We start from the raw sequence: 20,229 nt of genomic DNA on the forward strand, positions 1-20,229 counted from the left end.
GATCAAAAAGACAAATCAAAAAAAAAAAAAAAACTAACAAAGAATCAAATAAGATGATTAGTAAACATACCTGGAACAAACAATCTTCAAAAACGATGTCGGGATTTTGAAGCTGCATCGAGAGGAAAGAGAGAAAAAAATGGATCTGAAAAAATGAACGAGTAGAAATATGAAACTGGTTATAAACCTCATAGAGAAGGGGTATTTCGGTGATTTTAAAAATGCACAGAAAAGGTCCCGCACGTGTATGGACCAGGGACTAAAAATTTGGGTCCAATTTTATTGTTTTCTTTTTATTATGGACCTCCAGTTACTGGGTTTTAGTGGGTGGACCTGCCACTAACTAAGAACACCATAATAGTACCTATAGGTAATTCCTACTTAATCATTATATAGATACTTGGATAGGGGTATTCATTATTACTATTTAGTGACCCTATGTAGTCCCCAGAAAACCAAGCCTTTCCATGCCCCGCGCTAATAGGATTCTTCGAGAAGAAAGAAGTTGGGCTGCAACTTAAAAGGTATTTTCTTCTTCTTGTCGATTTCTCATGGTTCTTATAATTTCATAATGAATTTCTTATGCTACTTGTAATATCATAAATCTATTACAGTTTTTTGTTTGTGATCGTTTATGTGTTGTCTCCGTTTTGCCCTAAGTTTATAGTATGCTTTTTCGGTGGTTAACTTTGCCTTTATTATGTAGATCCGTGTGTATGTGTATGATTAACTCGTCGATACATCATGTTCCTATCTGCCTCTGTTTGTGTATTTGTATATGTTCTGATTGAACTCCATTGATTTGTGATTCTTATTCCAAAACTGTAGTACATGAGAAAAAATGTTGCTAGCAGGAATCACATTTTTGATTTCATAGTTCTAATGGGACTGAATCTTAGAAAATTTGATTTTACTTTGATGCTTCTTATGATTATGGGGTCTGTATCATAATCTTACATAAAATTGGCTATATTTCAGAGATCCAATGGTACTCAATCTAGGCATGAATGGGGAAGCAGAAAGGCTTGCACCTTGCTGGAAAGCTGTCGAGGGATTGCAAGGCACTGGTGGACATCGTCTCTGACAAACAGCTGGTTATCTGCAGGAGCAAGGCTATATTACAATATTTTCTTTGCATAATTAGTAGTACCTGTAGTAGTAATATGAACTTGATTTTTGTTTTTTTGATTAGGTAAACTAACTCCATATCAAACTTAATAGCTAACAGTATTTAAATGAAGCAGCTATAGGAAATTTGCAGTAAAACAGTTGCGTGGATTGTGAAATATGATAGAAATAAAAGTTAAATTAGGTGTACTACAACTTCAGCCTTTTACTCTATATTACTTCCTTCCTTCCACTCAGGCAGTATCACCTCCCCTTTCCAATCATGAATAAATTCTGACAATCGATGACTTGAGAACCTGTAACCATCTTTTAAATATTAGGCTCATTAGCCGACATAGTTGAGGATATCGTCCCCTTGCGCCTGCAGAGCAATACCCATGATCTTTCAGCAGTGAGAAGAAATTAAATGGATTTAAACCCCCCCCCCCAAAAAAAAACACTTATACATCACCGACTTACTTTAAAATAAATCAGTATCAAAACAACAGCCAAGTTCCAACAAGCGTGCATTGTAATAGGAGCAAGAAGGTTCCGCGTTCGAGCATATACAAATCCCAGTGCCAAACCTAATATAATTTCATACAAAAATTCTTCAAAAGTTTTCATGAATATTGATTGATATGACTAGCTTCAAAAACAAAAATGAGTCGTACCAAATATGAAAATCTCGGTAGATTTCCCAGGAGACTGATGGGCTAGAGTAAATACAACTGAACTTAAAAACACTGACACATTTACCGGCAACCTGTTGAACTTGTATGTTAGTTAGAATCAATGCGCTTCCTCAAGAAGCTTTAAAGTGAGAGACAGGGAGAGTACAACAACCATGGGCAGGAACATACCATTTTGAAAGTGAAGTTAGCAGAAAACCGCGATAAATTGTTTCTTCACAAATGGGTGTTAGAATTCCAAGGATTGCCAAAAGGGAAACATTACTGTGAAGAGAGAATGTAGTTTGCGTTACTGGTATTCGGATAGTTAAGGAAATACTTCAGAATCGGATATCAATAGTAAAGAACATTTGCCTGAAGATTTGAATAAAGTTTCAAAGTATATAGGTAAGGAAATCACCTGATTTTTGATGCACCAATAAGCGGGGACAAGCGCAGCAAAGCTTCTGCCTATGCGCAAGAGATTGAATCAAAAGCTATAATATGCAGAACTTTATATTACCCATTTTGAACAAATTCATAGTCAAGTTTACAGTATATTTATTTTGGATACCTCATTTTGAACCTGGCTGACATGTAAACCAGAGGTGAGACTTTTAATGAGAAAAACACAACTTGATGCAGCTATTAGACCTCCAAAGCCCCATAAGACCCACCCATTCTTAAGGTTGAATGGTTGGTTCCATCCTATCATTTATAAAGGCGGAAAGTGTCATATGTGAATCATCGTCAAATCATTAAGTCTATTGTAAACTGTCTATGCCACAATCGATTAAAAAAACATCAATTTCAATAGCTATGTCAAAATCAGGGAGTGAAAGAAAAAAATGTAACATACATACTGTAGGAGAATACATCTTCAGGAAATGGTTGATAAGGATTGACGAATACAAATAGAACCGAAAGCTTAACTACAGTCTTCAGTCTACAAAAGGAAAAGTGCAGAACATTTAACAAAAAATGGGGCTGAGTAAGAAATTTTAAAAATCAGCCAACAGAGGAAAATGGAAAGTATAACAATATTGTACGTACAATTGATCGACTAAAAATTTCACTGCTACTTCATCTGTATTTTGAATCGACGATTGAATTGCATTTTGTGAATTTCCTTTTGATTCAACAATTCCTGTAAAAAGAATACTGACAGAATATTTATGAGGAATGCTTTCAGTAATCCTCAAGTGAATTTGAATACATATTATAACTTCTATTTTCCATTGAATCAACATTTTCATGTTTTGCTCTCTCTATCTCTCTATCTAGAGTTTGGTGCAATCTTTTGAAGCAAAAGAGACCTTCTTTCCCACAGTGTCATACTCGATCTGAAAATTTACTTGAGCATAGTTACCGAAAATGGCCGTTTGACTAGGCATCATAGCCAAACAAATCAAACTAGCATACGGTGTCTGTATAAACGTATTTAATCTATTGAGATGAAGATCTGCATTTGTAAAATGGAATATCATTTCGGGTACTTGGATACTAGAGGTATTGTTGTAACACAGGCTCAAAATTTCATTTGGGTCATCGGTGGTATCAACATCGATAGCTGCTTTCACAAAGGATTCCAATTCATCGTATAATTCCTCATTCAATAGTGTCAATGTTGTTCCTGAATCGATAATAATATTACCTTCACTCCCAGCTTCAGTACTAAAATCAGTTGGTTTACTTTCAATTCTTGTGTTACCAACACTAATGCCCTCTAGCGTTAAGTAATAGTACGTCAAGGGATTTTTAGAAATTAGAGGAGTAGAAACAACACCCTGATTAGAAACTATAGATAGACTTCCAAAATTCAATTTGCTAGTGCTGTTTTCAAACATGGGCAGTAAACAATAAGAAAACTTCCCGTCAGTTTCTGAACCTAGTTGAGAAACAAGTGATAAAGGTCCACCTCCTAAGCCAACTATTCCAGACCCACGATCACTAAATGAACCTCTGTTATGGTGCCCGCAGCCGAATACCATGTTTGAAACAGCGGTGAACTGGCTATCGCTAGTCGAATCAAAGGTGAACTTATCAACTGCAAGAAGTCCACTTGAATGAGATAGATCACCATAATAGTATGAGTACTCACAATTAGTATTATTGGCATCACATCTACCGTTGCCTAATAATTGATCACAGGAGTTTGAACCACAAGCTACGTCTCTAAAAGTTGAAGATTGTTCTGGATCAAATACAGGTGAACTTTGGTTGAAACAATATTCGCAGGGTTTACATTGTATCCATGTAAGATCACTACCCGTATCTACAATGGCAAGAATGTTGATAGGTGGAGAACCAATAGAGAGTTTCATGAGATAGTCACCACTATTTGGGATGACCTGAGACTGAATGTTGTTTATTAAGTTGTCAGTGAAAGCGAAACCATTGACACGAGAAACGGATCGATGGATTACACTCCTTAATCGATCTGAATTAGTTTCCAAGGGGTTGTAGAATGGAGAAAGAGGCGATTCACGGTGGATCAAATCCACACTGAATCCCACTTCGGTACTGCTTGCTGTTTTGAGAAGTAGTACTCCAAGAAAAATTGTTATGAGGAGAGAAAATTCTAGAGCATGTATAGATAAATTTTGAGCCATTGTTACCTACAACCACTATAGTTTCGAGAGATTGAGATAGTATGAGGCTCTATGAAGGAGAGTGCTACTGAGGTTGATGTTTTATATAGAGACTGGAAAGGGTTTGTTTGAATCTTTATATGGCTAAAACAAGAAATAAAAGAAAGTGTACCTTCGCATGTTAATATTTAAACAAATCTCTATTGTTTTAGGTGTTCTATTGGTGGGAAAACAATCTTTAAAGAAGTGCATACACATTTCTAAGACATACCTCATCAAATATGGTGCCATGACATACAAAACAATCTTCCAATCCCATGGAACATTCCATTCTTCAAGATGAACTTTCCAAGGGATCCTCTTTGAATCCTGCATGAGATTTGACCGTTTTGATTTCAAATTAAAATCAACTCAGCGGAATAATAATTCAGAGAAAGACGGAGAGAAAGGAAATTACCTCTTGGGAGCTACTGTCAGTGGATGTATTCGGGGATTTGGAGGAGCAAATCCTGTTGTAGAAACCTGGAAGTGAAGATTTCTTTGATAATTTTACCACTCAATTGTGCGTTCTTGATGAAATAAATCCTGCAGTAGGAAGAAGATATTGAGAGAAAACTAGGGTTTTATTTGATGGATGTAGAATTACAATAGACATTTCTTCTCAGTTACAAATGTTGATCAATGAAAAAACTAGAAGATAAAACATTTTTAAGTTTGAAAGCTATTTTACTACTGTCCATTCAAAGCAATACATTATTATCCATGAGACTGATATTACGGAACTATCCTCGCAGGGACACGGACTCTTTTGTGCGAAGTAGACATTCCTATATGCTTTTATCAAAAGAAAAAGAAAAAACATGCTTATATGCTTATATGCACAATGATAAGCGATTTCGCTACGCTATAACTTAATTATAGCGAAATCCAACTAAATGGTCTTCCGTGTCGTTTAAACATAGTGATATATCTTAACTATTCTGGTCTTCCGTGTCGTTTGTTGGAAAAACTCCTTTGCGGAAACTCGATCTCCATGAAATTTTCAGCGTATACTTAGTTTCTGTTTGGGAATTTTCAATTTTATTTTTTATTTTTATTTTTTATTTTTCACTTTTAACTTTTTTATTTTGCCAAAACTCTTTTTCCTTCCCTATTATATCTTCATTTTTTTCCTCTTAATTTTTTTTTATCATTTTGCCTATTATATCTCCATTTATGTATACTCATAAATAATATTTATCTAAATACGTGGAAAAAAAATTGGAAAAAAAAACGACGTTTGACATTATTTACACTGAAATACAGTTTCTGTGTGATTAAGCTAAGGGATGCCCATCACCAATGGTGAATTGGCCTCAGACCCATTTGGCTTAGCTTCAAATAAGTTATAGCTAAGAGAAATCCTTAATCATTGTGATTGGCCTAACAAATAGCTCTTCTTTCATTGTTTTCGAAATGTACTTGGTCACACTATGACAATACCCACAAACTTTAAAATTCTTTCTCTTTTTATTTTTTTTGAAGCAAAAACTCTTATTTTAATGATTCAGTATTTCAAGGGTTTCCAATATATCCATAATTGTTGGGATCAAATGAGTGAACCTCACAATAACTCAAAAAAACAAATAGTCATTTCGAAAATAATGAAAAAACAAATAATAACTACTTCTACGTTAGTTTATATTGTAAGAAATATTGATCATAATAAGAATCGATGTTGATTTTGGCGCATGTAAGAAATATTGATCATAATAAGAATCGATGTTGATTTTGGCGCATGTAACGGGTACATATGTGACAGTCCGTTTTTTTTTCTCGCTTCCGAGCCGTTGAGTTTGGTCAATCGGCAAGTTCCGAAAAACTTGAGCTGCCATACGAGATGAAAACAATTTGAAATAGAACTATAGCTATGGTTTTATGAAGCATGACAAAGAAATATACATTTAATTAACTAGTTAACAAGAAATGGACCGTGAAAACGATACTGTAAACTTAACTAAAGGGTTAATTGATGTCAAACTTTTGAACATGCCATACACACATCTATTCTTAAACAAGATAATATTATATTATCATAACATTATATACAGTATCAAAAATGAGAGATTTACATTAGCCTCATAACCCAAAAATGAGTGACAGAAGGATTATACATAATTGTACAGTAACTTAGCAAGTTTCCAATTATACCTAATTACAGACCAAAACAACAAGAAAGGATATCATTTTTTCTTAAACCAAGCCATGATTTACACATGAATATATATATGAAACACAAAGTGAGCGTACTCACTTGAACCCCAAGGCTCTGCGCATCAAGCCTTAAGAAGCTTACTGCCTCAAGCCACTCTCAAACTCTGTGGAAAACAAAACAAGACCAGGTGAGTCACACCCCTGTAGAGGAATAATGGAAACACAAGAAGTGCCCAAATAAAGTTAACAACGAGTTACTGAAACGAATTTAGAATAATCAACATGTAAAGTTGTTGAGCACATAAGGATCAAATTATCGAAGGCTGTACAAAGCCAATACAATCGAGATCATTTAAAATGAATGAAATCGTAATACTCTACTGTAAGGGTTCAACCAATTGTCGAGGGTCATCCGAAAACCATCCTATCGTCCCGGACAATCTTCCGCAGGTCACCATTAATATGGATTCAAACAAAATGGGTGCTCAACTTAATTGAAAGATATGTCAAAACATCGTTAAATATGAGTAATAATCAAACCAACAAAACTATAAATAAACCATGAAAAATATCTTGCTTAACTTACCTTGCATAATTCATGATCAGAAGTACAAGAAAGTATCAAGTTATAAAATAGGGCATAAACTCAGAACCATCAAATGCACCAAATGAAGAAGTTAGTGCGAAAAAAATCTGTTTTAAACCACTTAAACTCAAAATTTCTAAGGCACTTGATACAATTCAGAAACTCAATCCTTATCACTTTATAAACTGTAGAGTGCCTCATTTCAAGTAAATATTTCTAGCAAAAAAGAAAATTCAGTAGCTCTAATAACTACAAATACAAGTGTAAAACAACAACATAATTTTCAGAAGTTTAAGCTTATATCGTAACCTTTTTTCAAAGAACTCTGTAGAATTCGTTACTCAATGAAAACAAGTATTTTTTAGCTCATTTTAAATAGTAAAAGATAAGCTCTCACATGAAAATGATATGAAAAATTAGTAAGTTTGTAGTTATGTCAAAGTACCTCAAGAAAATTGGACATAATTTACGTTTTTCAGAGACTGCAGTTTCGGCAGTCTACATTCAAAAATTTGTGCAAAATCCATTACTCCATGAGATTCAGAGAATTTGGTATCATTAGAAAGCTAAGAAACCCCACTTTGTGTAAGAAATGATATTTCTCTTTGTGTGATCCTGCTCATATAAATGTACGGGTGATAGTAGAGTTTTTGTTAGAGCACTGCTCGGTCAAACTCGCAAGTGTTGCTATCTCAAGCTTGTTAGTCAAGTTTAGTTGCCAAAGCTATAAGTCTTGGTTTCTAGTCTACTTGTAGCTATGTCTCATATTAGGATAGAATGTGTAGTTGAGCTTTAAACTTCACAGCGTTTACCGATTGAAGACGAAGAACTACTAAGGGGAGCTTGTGGAACTTCATCAACAAAAGGTATGTGGAGACTTGAACTCATCTACCACTCAGAAGTCTATTTATATTCTATCTCCTATTGAGACAAAAGTCGTGTAGCTATATAGACTTTAATTTATACACATTTGATATTTCGAGCTGAGTTTAAGTCGATTACATATTTCTCGAAATATGTGTTGGTAAGATTTCACTTTAACCAAGTTCATATTTTATTCTTGATGAAAGTCAAAAGATGATCATGTGAAAATCGCATGGTAACATCTTATATGATTTGTGTGAAACAGTCATTTGATGTAGACTCGGAATGTTCGGTATTGATCATTTGATCACTTGAAAATTGCTTTGAAGCTAGTTTGTGTGAGACAGCTATTCCTATCTTCTAAGAATGTTTCAATGATTGAAATGGGAGTTTAGAACACTTAACCATTGATTGGATATATCACAATATGCGTATTTGTATACTAACTGTTGTAAATATATCCCAAGTCTGGGAGCTCAGTACGCATACCTGTATGCATACTGGTTTAACATTTAAAGTCCGGGAAACATAGTATATATACCTGTAGCATACCTACTTAACAGTTCAAGTCAGGGAATTCAAGTGAGGTTGGTCAAGAATCACAATATGCGTACCCGTTCACATACTGGCGAACAGACCAAGTCCGGGAACTCTAAGTATGCGTACCCGTTTGCATACTTGAGTGGGTTATGTTTTAAAATCGGTTTGTTCATGAATAAATACATTTATAAAATAAGGAATGAAATCTTTTGCAAATTGTGGTTATAATGTTCATGAATTGATTCGAGTGAATCAAAATCGATTTTGCTTCAATTGTGTCTTGTATACTTCTATGAGAATATAAACAATTGAACAACTCTATAACTTGTTTCATTTGAGTCATTTGAACTAGTTGTGATTCAGATGAACAAGTTTTATATGAAAGTGTTCATATGGCTAACTTCGGTTAACTATTATTGAGCCAATAAAGTGTACAATTTTAGGTACGGTTGCCCATATCTAAATGAAGTCACATTTATTTGTGTATAACAAGCTAAGTTCGATCTAAAGGTTGAAAGATATTAGCTTGAATATAATCAGGTTTTCATATAACGGTGAATATTGAATATTTTGTTACCAAGGTAACGTTGATTGCAAACCCTGATTTGAAGACTATATAAGGGAGAACTCTAGCAACTGGGATACCTAATCCCCACACCTCATGTGTGATATAAGTTGCGACTAGAGTCGATTCTCCTTTAACCTAGGGTTTTCTAAAACCATTATAGGTTAACGACTTCATTGGGATTCTGAAGCCAGACCCAACTGTTAGAGCATAGCTCGGTCGACCTCGCATGCGTTGCTATCTCAAGCATGTTTGTCAATGTTAGTGATCAAAACTATGAGTCTTGATTTCTAGACTACATAGCTAAGTCTCGGACTAGGATAGAAAAGTATAGTTGAGCTCAAGGACTTCATGGCCATTCATCATACAACGAAGAATATCTACTCAAGGAACCGTGGAACTTCATCAACAAAAAGGTATGTGGAGACTTGAATTTATCTATCACTCAAAAGTCTATCTCTTCTATCTCCTACTTCTTATGAGACAAAAGTCGTATGCTATATGGACTAGATCATACACATTTGATATGATCACCTATCTATATCTCGAAATCATGTGTTGGTAAAGAGTTTCGCTTTGATCAAGTTTATCTTCACCTAGTGACGAAAGTCATGAAAAGTTTCAATTACTTTAAGAATTGCTTTGACGCGAAAAGGTCTGTGAATAACGACTATATAACGTCCTCTGAGAATGTCTCAATGATTGGAATGAGAGTTTAGATTACATAACCATGTATTCCTTAATCCGAAGTTTTCGAACTTTGTTGATTGAGAGAAACCGGAGGAATTGGCTTTGCCAAGTCCGCGAACCTAGTCCGCGAAATGACGGAATTTCTTGTACCGAGAATTTCTGCTGGAATTTTCCAAAAACTCGTTCGTGTGTAAGTATGCGAACTCAGTCCGCGAACTGGCGAAAGTCTCTTTGCCGAGATTTTCTGCTGAGTTTGGAAAACTCCACCAGTTGTCTTAAGTCCGCGAACTTGTTTGTGAGATTAAGAGGTTATGATCTAAAGATGTGTTCTGAACATGAAACTTAAATTACTAAGGGATGCTTTATGCAAACCGTGGCTATAAAGTTAATGAGACGATTCAATCGAATCGAATCATCTTTGTTTCAATTGTGTCTTGTGTAGTTACATAATATCTCATAACAATTGAACAACTCTCTAACTAGTTCATTTGAGTCAATTGAACTAGTTATGGTGAAGAAGAACAAGGTTAATATGAAATGCTGATATGGTTAACCTTTTGGGAAACTATGTTGAACCAACATACACGTACATGTTTGGGCATGGTTTTCACAAACCCAGTAAACGTCTACCCAAGTGTGTGTGACAAGCTAAGTTTTCGATCTAACGGTTGAGAAATATTAGCTTGAATCTAAATCAGGTTTTCATCTAACGGTGAATATGGATTGCTTTGTAACTAAGGCAAAACCCTGATTTGAAGGATATATAAAGGAGACATCTAGCATTGTGCAAAACTAATCCCCACACGTCTGTGTGATACTAGTGCGCTCGCTAGAGTCGATTCTCCTTTAACCTTTGGTTTTCTTCTCTAAAACCAGGTTAGCGACTTAAAGACTTCATTGATATTGTGAAGCCAGACCGATACTACTTTTATCGTAGTTGTTTGATCTGATCTTGCATCTTCTATCGTACGAGTACAATATTTGATTGGCTTGAGATCGTGAGAGTTCTCCGATAGGCAAGATAAAAAAGTCACAAACATCTTCGTCTCACTGTTTGTGATTCCTCGACAAACCGCCTGCGTAGTCAGGAAGGATTGTATAGAGGTGATTGATTAATCTAGGTTGTTCTTCGGGAATATAAGACCAGATTATCAATTGGTTCCTGTTCACCTTGATTTCATATCTTAAGACGGAACAAAACTTAGGATTTATCTGTGGGAGACAAATTTATCCTTTGATAGACTTTTATGTGTGAGACAGATTTGTTTATTATCAAGTCTACGATTTTGGGTTGCAGCAACTCTTGGTTGTGGGTGAGATCAGCTAAGGGAATCAAGTGCGCAGTGTCCTGCTGGGATCAGAGGCGTAGGAGTACAATTATACCTTGGATCGGTGGGAGACTGATTGGGGTTCAACTATAGTCCAGTCCGAAGTTAGCTTGGAGTAGGCTAGTGTCTGTAGCGGCTTAATACAGTGTGTATTCAATCTGGACTAGGTCCCGGGGTTTTTCTGCATTTGTGGTTTCTTCGTTAACAAAATTTCTGGTGTCTGTGTTATTTCTTTTCCGCATTATATTTTGTATGATTGAAATAATACAGGTTGTGCGTTCGTGATCATCAATTGGAAATCCAACTTTTGATTGTTGATTGATATTGATTGATCCTTGGACATTGGTCTTTGGTACCGTCCATGTTATTCCTTGTATTTGATAAAGACTCGTTATTGATTTTAGCTTGAGTAAAAATCAAATCAAGAGAGAGATATTAACTCCTTGAGATACTTTTATCCTTGGTCTGTGGGAAACAGATTTATTTATTCAATAGATTTTTCTATGTGAGACTGGTTTATTTAACAAGTTTTAGAATTTGGGTCATAGCAACTCTTAGTTGTGGGTGAGATCAGCTAAGGGAATCAAGTGCGTAGCATTCGACGTGGTTCTGGAGACGTAACGAACGCGAATGTACCTTAATCAATATGAGATTGGTTAGGGCTCAACTACATTCCAGTCCAAAGTTAACTTGTAGTAAGCTAGAGTCTGTAACGACTTAATATAGTGTGGTGTTCAAATGTGGACTGGATTCCGGGGTTTTTCTGCATTTGCGGTTTCCTCGTTAACAAAATTCTGGTGTCTGTGTTATTTCTTTTCCGCATTATACTTTCTATATAATTAAAATATCACAGGTTGTGCATAGCTCAATCAATTAGATAATCCAACTTCTGGTTGTTGATATAAATTGATTGACACTTGAGCATTGGTCTTTCGTACCTTTCAATTTGTTTCTCATACTAATCAGGCTCGCAGATTTTTATTTGTTTGATTTGCTGATTACATTGAGAAGCTAAGATACAACTCTTGGATATATTTTCCATTGATTGAATCTGACTGTCTAGTTGATTCTCTTGGAATTATATTGGAGTTTGTCCATATAGATTTCTAAACAAAATATTGGGTGTGGTTGTTAGACCCCCATTTTTTCAATTGGTATCAGAGCAGGTAAACACGTTTAAGACCTCATAAGTCTTTGTTTGTAGCAATCTGACTCTATGGATTGTAAAGTCTCTATAAACACTTCACAAGAATTAGATCTACTCAACTCCAAGTGTGTTCTAAAAACCATCGATGAGGTTGAGTGCCTTGATCTAGAAAAAATCATCAAAAATCTTTGTCGAGATAAACAACGATTGATAAGGAAAATTGACGGTTTTCATTGCAAAATTTATATCAAAAACTCTGATCTTCGAGAACGTTCTGAAGAGCTAGTTAATCTTCAGAAGAAGTTAGATGAACAAATCCAGATCAATTCTAATCTTGTTGCAGATATTGCAATTTATAAGGTTTTGAAGTTTGTCAAAGTTTCTTCAATGGATATGAAAAATTCCTTTAATTCTTCTATGAAGAATTGTCGAAAGTCAGGATATATGCGAGGTTTAGGCCTTGTGAAAGCTGATGCGACTCGGAATCTCTTAGATGAGTTTAATGATGTTGATTTATGTATGTTTTGTAGTTCTCATAATCATTTTCAATATACATGTACGTCCTTAAAGAAAAGACTAAAGGTTGCTAGTGATCTTCACAAGAAAGCTGAACAACTGTTTTCTTCTCTCAAAAGGTGTAAAAATCTAACAAGAAAACCCAATCAGGTTAGTAGTGTTAGTATGAGAGCTTTTCCCCTAAAATCAATATCACCCTTTCAATGGTTCCTGATAGTGGATGTAGCCGACACCTGACTGGAGATCTTTCGTGGTTTATGAATTCAAACGACTTTGAAGGAGGACCAGTAACATTCAGAAATGGGAGTTATTGGTACATAATCAAGAAGGGTACGATCAAACTACCTAGCGTTCCTGAAATCCATGATGTAGTATACGTTAAAGGTATGGCTGCTAATCTTCTTTTTGTTAGTCAAATTTGTGACAAAGGCCATAAAGTTATCTTCAATGCGAATGGACGTGACATTGTAAACAAAACTGGAAAAGTAATTTTTCACGGAACTTGTGGTAAAAATAATTGTTATCTACTAGATAATCAGTTTAGCAATTGTTGCAATTTGACTAAGGTGGAATGTGATCATCTTTGGCATGAACGTTTTGGTCACATCAATTATCTCCTTCTAACTAAGATCATCAATAAATAACTTGTTAGAGGTGTTCCCAAAATCAATGCCAAGATTGAGGGCGTCCGTGGTGCCTGTCAAAAGGGTAAATGACGAAAGTTCCACATAAATCATCTCGAGATATTCTCACTAAAGCTCCACTTGATTTAATTCACATGGATCTCTTCAGCCCTATTCAACAACCTATTATTGCTTGGAAGAAGTATGATTTAGTTACGGTAGATGATTACACCAGATTCACTTGGGTGGCGCTTTTAGCTCATAAGAACGAAACCCTTAGTGAATTCAAGATTATTGTTAATAGAATCCCGAATGAACAAGGTCGCAAACTAAAGAAAATTAGAAGCGACCGTAGAACTGAATTCAAAGATACTAACGTATTTGAATTTTGCAACAAACTTGGGATTATTCAACAATATTCACCACCCATTACTCCGCAAGCAAATAGAGTTGCAGAAAGGAAGAATATGAATATTCAAGAAATGATAATGGTAATGCTCCATAACAAAAACTTACCGTTAAAGTTTTGGGGAGAAGCTGTTTTTATAGCGTGCTATTTGATCAACCGTGTTTACCTACGGTCAAAAACCCTAAATACTCCTTATGAGTTGTGGTACGGTAAGAAGCCCAACCTACACTATCTCAGAGTGTTTGGAAGTAAGTGTTACATTCTAAAAGATCGAGAACAGAAAGGGAAATTTGATTCTAAAAGCGATGAAAGTATCTTTCTTGGATATGTATCTGATAGTCATGGTTTTCGAGTATTTAGTCTCAGAACCCAAGTTATAATGGAGTCTGCAAATGTCATCATCGATGATATGAGCAATTTTCATCATGATAGCTCTCCTGCTGAACTGCATTCAACCGAAACAATTGAGAAAGTCAAGGAAATTCCAGAACCTGTAGAAGTTGTTCCAACAGTAACGGATCCTGACATTTCTAGTGACGAGGAGAAAAGCCCTAATCAGGCTATTCCCGTTGAACAAGAATGTGCTCCTCCAAGACACCTCTGGGTTCAAAGGAATCATGATACTAATAGTATTATTGGAGGAAAGGATTCTATTGCTAAGACGAGAGGACAACTTCAGAATATTTGCAATTTTGGTTGTTATCTATCGCAAGTAGAACCGAAGAATATTGATGAAGCTCTTAGCGATCCCTTTTGGGTGAATGCAATGCATGAATATTTAAATCACAAAGATAAGATGTATGAAATCTCGTACCTTCTCCCCCTAACATCAATATTGCTGGTACCAAATGGATATTCAAGAACAAGTCTGATGAATTTGACACCATTGTCAGAAACAAAGCCATACTTGTCGCTCAGGGATATTCACGGATTGAAGGCATCGACTTTGACGAAACCTTTTCTCCTGTGGCACGCCTTGAGTCCATTCATTTGTTATTAGATCATGCTTGTTTTTTTTAAGGTTAAGCTGTTTCAAATGGACATAAAATCCACGTTCCTAAACGGAAATTTAAAGGAAGAGGTCTATGTCGCTCAACCTAAGGGATTTGAAAATCCTAATTTCCCAGATCATATCCTTTAGCTCAACAAGGCATTGTATGGGTTAAAACAAGCACCTCGTGCCTTGTTCGGAAAGCTAACTACTTCTCTTCTTAGGAAAGGTTTTTCAAGAGGTAGAGCTGATAAAACATTGTTTACCAAATGGAGTTGGAAAGATGTTGTGATTTCTCAAGTTTATGTAGATGATATCATCTATGGATCAACATCTGAGAAACTTGCAGAAGATTTTCAAGTCGCTCTTGGTAAGGAAAAATGAGCACTGTTGGTGAGTTAAAATTCTTTTTGGGATTATAGATTCAACAACATAAGGATGTAATTTAATTATCTCAAGAAAAGTATGCAAATGATCTTGTGACAACATTCGGTCTTGATAAGTCAACTCCAAAACTGACTCTTATGCCCACCACTAGTAAACTACATCGAGATGAGGAAGGAGTAAATGTGGATCAAAAACTCTATCAATCTATCATTGGAAGCCTTTTATATCTTACAACTACCAGACCTGATATTTCTTTTAGTGTTGGATGTTGTGCTAGATTTCAGGCTAATCCAAAGGAATCTCATCTTGCAGCTACAAAGAGGATCATACAGTATATTCAACACACTATCGGGTATGATCTATCTTATACTTTTGATAAAAACACCGATCTTACTGCCTACTCAGATGCAGATTGGGCAGGATGTGTGGAAGACATAAATAGTACTTCAGGGGGGTTTTACTATGTTGGTTTAAATCTTGTGGCATGGCATAGAAAGAAACAAAACTCACAGCCCTTGTCTACATGCAAAGCTGAATATATTGCTGCAAGTTCGTGTTGTACTCAACTTCTATGGATGAAACAAATGCTTGTTGATTATGGAATTGACACTGATGTAATGAAGATATTTTGTGACAACTCAAGTGCGATTCGCATTACTGAGAATCATGTTGAGCGCTCAAGAACTAAGCACATTGACATAAGGTATCATTTTATTAGAGATCTCTATGAAAATGGTATTATTAACATGGAATTTGTGCCTTCTGAGCAACAACTGGCTGATATTCTCACCAAACCTTTATATACTACAACGTTTCAACACTTACGGCAGTCTATTGGTGTTGTTTTGGTTCATTAGCATTCTAGTTTTTTGCCCCTGGACTCATCTATATCTATTGGGAAATCAAGACTTAGAACTCCAGTGCAGTGTTGTTTCAATTCCGCATTTGTTTCTACTTAGACAAATTCTGTTAAGTATCGAAGTATACAAATTAATCCTTCTTTTCTAGTAAAAGTAAGGTCGCTCTTGTTGTTCTTTCGGGAATGACATTTTATGGGGGAGAGTTCTTTATTGAACTTGTACTTAATTTCCAAATCTTTGTGGGGAGTGCGGCTGTGGAATATTGTAGGAGTTTTCTTGTATATTTATAAGCTCCTTGATGAATACACTAAGTTTCAACTATGTAAAATCATCGAAACAAAGTTGATATGTTCTCTTTTAATCGTGAAGTATCTCTATGAGAATTTCATTATGATCCCTCTAGTTTTCGTACCTTTGCCAATTTATATTGACAAAAAGAGGGGGAATTATTGTGTAGTTCACACTACAAATACATATTGTTTACGGATCATTACATACGGGGGATTGGTTTTCATTGTGAGATGAAGTATTGACTAAGGGGGAGTGATACATATCACTATAGTATTGTTGTCAAAGTTGTGATACAATTGGACTTTGATGTTGTATAATAATACCATGACACTGTATAACAATGATTGGGAACAACTATTTTTTTATTATTATGTCTACGGATCTTCAACAACGATGATGCTGAGTTGAACACGTTCAGAATCACTGGAGTACTTGGAAGTTACGAAGATTTCGATTAATGTTGAAGAACCAAGGAGATCAAGCATGTGGATGAGAAGGTGCAAAGTTTATTTATTTTGTATTCCATATGTATTGGTAGTTTTGTCACTAAAATTGACAAGGGGGGAGATTGTTATAGCACTTCTCGGTCGAACTCGCAAGCGTTTCTATCTCAAGCTTGTTTGTCAATTTTAGTGGCCAAAACTATAAATCTTGATTTCTAGTCTACTTATAGCTATGTCTCGGATTAGGATAGAGTGTGTAGTTGAGCTTTAGACTTCACGGCGTTCATCGATAGAAGACGAAGAACTACTAAGGGGAGCTTGTGGAACTTCATCAACAAAAGGTATGTGCAGAATTGAAATCATCTATCACTCAGAAGTCTATTTATATTCTATATCCTATCGAGACAAAAGTCGTATAACTATATATACTTTACTTTATACACATTTGATATTTCGAGATGAGTTTAACTCGCTTACATATTTCTCAAATATGTGTTGGTAATATTTCTCTTTAACCAAGTTCATCTTTTATTCTTGACGAAAGTCAAAAGATGATCATGTGAAAATCGCTTGGTAACATCTTATATGATTTGTGCGAGATAGTCATTTGATGTAGACTCGGAATGTTTCGTATTGATCACATGAAAATTGCTTTGAAGCTAATAGTTTGTGTGAAACTACTATTCCCGTCTTCTAAGAATGTTTCAATGATTGAAATGGGAGTTTAGAATAATTAACCATTGATTGGATATAACACAGTATGCGTATTTGTATGCTAACTGTTATAGATGTATTCCAAGTCTGGGAACTTAGTATGCATACCCGTATGTATACCGACTTAACAGTTCAAGTCCGGGAGTTCAAATGAGGTTGGTCGGGAACGACAGTATTCGTACCCGTTCGCATACTGGCGGACAGACCAAGTCCGCGAATTCTAAGTATGCGTACCCGTTTTCATATTTGAGTGGGTTAGGTTCTAAAATCGGTTTGTTCATGAACAAATACATTTATAAAATAAGGAATGCAATCTTTTGCAAACCGTGGCTATAATGTTCATAAATTTATTCGAGTGAATCAAAATCGATTTTGTTTCAATTGTGTCTTGTATACTTCTATGAGAATATAAACAATTGAACAACTCTATAACTAGTTTCTTTGAGTCATTTGAACTAGTTGTGATTAAGATGAACAAGGTTGATATGAAATTGTTCATATGGCTAACGTCGGTTAACTATTGTTGAGCCAACAAAGTGTACACGTTTAATTACGGTTACCCATATCTAAATGAAGTCACATTTCATTTGTGTATAACAAGCTAAGTTCGATCTAACAGTTGGAAGATATTAACTTGAATCTAATCAGGTTTTCATCTAATGGTGAATATTGAATGCTTGGTCACCAAGGTAACATTGATTGCAAACCCTGATTTGAAGACTATATAAGGGACAACTCTAGCAACTGGGAAACCTAATCCCCACACCTCATGTGTGATACTAGTTGCGACTATAGACGATTCTCCTTTAACCTAGATTTCTCTAAAACCATTATAGGTTAACAACTTAAAGACTTCATTGGGATTATGAAGCCATACCCAACTATTTTCTTCGTTGTTGCATGTTATGAGCTTACTTTGTCTATCTATTGAGTAATATCTTCTCTAAGATTTGCTCGAGATTCAATATCTTCGTCTCATCGTTTGTGATTCCACAATATCTTGTTCCGCTTCCATACGGTTAAGATCATTGTGAGGTTATTGATATTATTAGGTTGTTCTTCGGGAATATAAGTCCGGTGCATCAATTGGTTCATGTTCACCTTGATTTATCAAAAGACGGAACAAAAACTCGTAGGTATTTCTGTGGGAGACAGATTTATCTATTCAACATACTTTTTTTGTACGAGACAGATTTGTTTAACAAGTCTTCGACTTTGGGTCGTAGCAACTCTTAGTTGTGGGTGAGATCATCTAAAGAAATCAAGTGCGTCGAATCCGGCGTGGTTCTGGAGACGTATGGAACACGACTGTACCTTAATCAATGTGAAATTGCGGCTTCCTCGTTAGCAAAATTTTGGTGTCTGTGTTATTTCTTTTCCGCATTATATTTTCTATATAATTGAAATATCTCAAGTTGTGCGTATTTCAATCAATTAGATAATCCAACATTTGGTTGTTGATATAAATTGGTTGACACTTGAACATTGGTCTTTGACACCGTTCAAGCTGTTTCTCATATTAATAAGGCTTGCAGATTTGTATCTGTTTGATTTGCTGATTACATTGAGAAATTGAGATACAACTCTTGGACGTATTTCCATTGATTGAGTCTGACTCTCTTGGAATTATATTGGAGTTTGTCCATATAGATTACTTAAAGAAATATTGGGTGTGGTTGTTAGACCCCCGTTTTTCAGTTTTTATACTCAAATTTGTGGTGAAACGATACTCACCAAGTGTGCATGTCATGTTTAAATGAAATAATGGAATTTTGGACCTTTTAACTCGATTAAAACTCAGTACTTTCTTTTCACTCCTTATTCTTTTCCCCCCTGCATGAAAGAAATGAAAAATAGATTAGTGTATGGCATGTTCAAAAGTTGGACATCAGTTAACCCTTTAAGTTTACAGTACGGTTTCCATAGTCCTTTTCTTATTAACTAGTTAATATAAATAAATATTTATTTGTCATGCTTCATAAAACCATAGTCATACCTCTATTTCAAATTGTTTTCATCTCATATGGCATCTCAGGATTTTTAGAACTTACCTATAAACCGAACTCAGCGGCCAATCAGAAACGAATTTTTTTTTTGGGCTGTCACAACATATTATATTTGCAATTCATGTAGGAACTGTATCTCAACGTCGGAGGTTACAGTGTTTAAAACCATCCATCAATTTTTTTTATTGTGGGTTAGCACAATTGAGAACCTGAGGTTTGTATAACTATTTAATATATGTCAATATTTGATTGCTCTCTCGGATGTAGTTTATTAGGGAGTTTACTAAATAAATATTTTTATAGATTTCTAAAAAGTTTAATAAATTTCCAAAGTATCGTGTTATTGGTACTCTACTTTCAAAATTTCTTTTAAAGTCTATGTTACCGGTTATAGATTGCAAAAAAATCCTCTAAAGTTTATATTACTCGTCGTAAACTTGAAAATTTTAAAAATTTGCATAATTAACTATTTTCAAGATTTTGAGTGATTTTTGTGTATATGTTCGCCTTGATGAAAGTTTTGCAAAATATGTAAGATTTTGCAAGACTTCCAAGAAAAATAGCTATTTAGTCTCTTTTGTTTTCTTTCGTCAATATACACTGTATAAAACTCATATCATAGATGCATATACATTATATGCATGATATGGTTAATCGATTAGTTTATATCTCACTGTTGGATATCCAAGTCATAACATACTTGAGAT

At 35.1% G+C, this 20,229-nt stretch overlaps 1 protein-coding gene across 9 annotated transcripts in view; it reads right to left on the bottom strand.

Moving 5' to 3' along the window:
* LOC113310675 (aspartic proteinase CDR1-like) overlaps window positions 1–5,102 on the bottom strand; it is a 9,749-nt gene extending 4,647 nt beyond the window's left edge. Inside the window, exons 1-10 of one of the 9 annotated variants that reach the window (XM_026559424.1) lie at window positions 4,827–5,090; window positions 4,641–4,738; window positions 2,832–2,939; window positions 2,642–2,724; window positions 2,353–2,486; window positions 2,200–2,249; window positions 1,971–2,063; window positions 1,782–1,873; window positions 1,588–1,694; window positions 1,186–1,489 (exon numbers count right to left, since the gene is read on the bottom strand). In XM_026559424.1, coding sequence (XP_026415209.1) covers window positions 1,454–1,489; window positions 1,588–1,694; window positions 1,782–1,873; window positions 1,971–2,063; window positions 2,200–2,249; window positions 2,353–2,486; window positions 2,642–2,724; window positions 2,832–2,939; window positions 4,641–4,660 — 723 coding nt within the window. In that variant the 5' untranslated portion in view covers window positions 4,661–4,738; window positions 4,827–5,090 and the 3' untranslated portion in view covers window positions 1,186–1,453. The other 8 variants (XM_026559417.1, XM_026559419.1, XM_026559416.1 and 5 more) reach the window with 8 other exon arrangements.
* Between the last annotated feature and the right edge of the window lie 15,127 nt (window positions 5,103–20,229).

Source organism: Papaver somniferum, chromosome 9 (genome assembly GCF_003573695.1).
Source record: "Papaver somniferum cultivar HN1 chromosome 9, ASM357369v1, whole genome shotgun sequence".
NCBI lineage: Eukaryota > Viridiplantae > Streptophyta > Magnoliopsida > Ranunculales > Papaveraceae > Papaver > Papaver somniferum.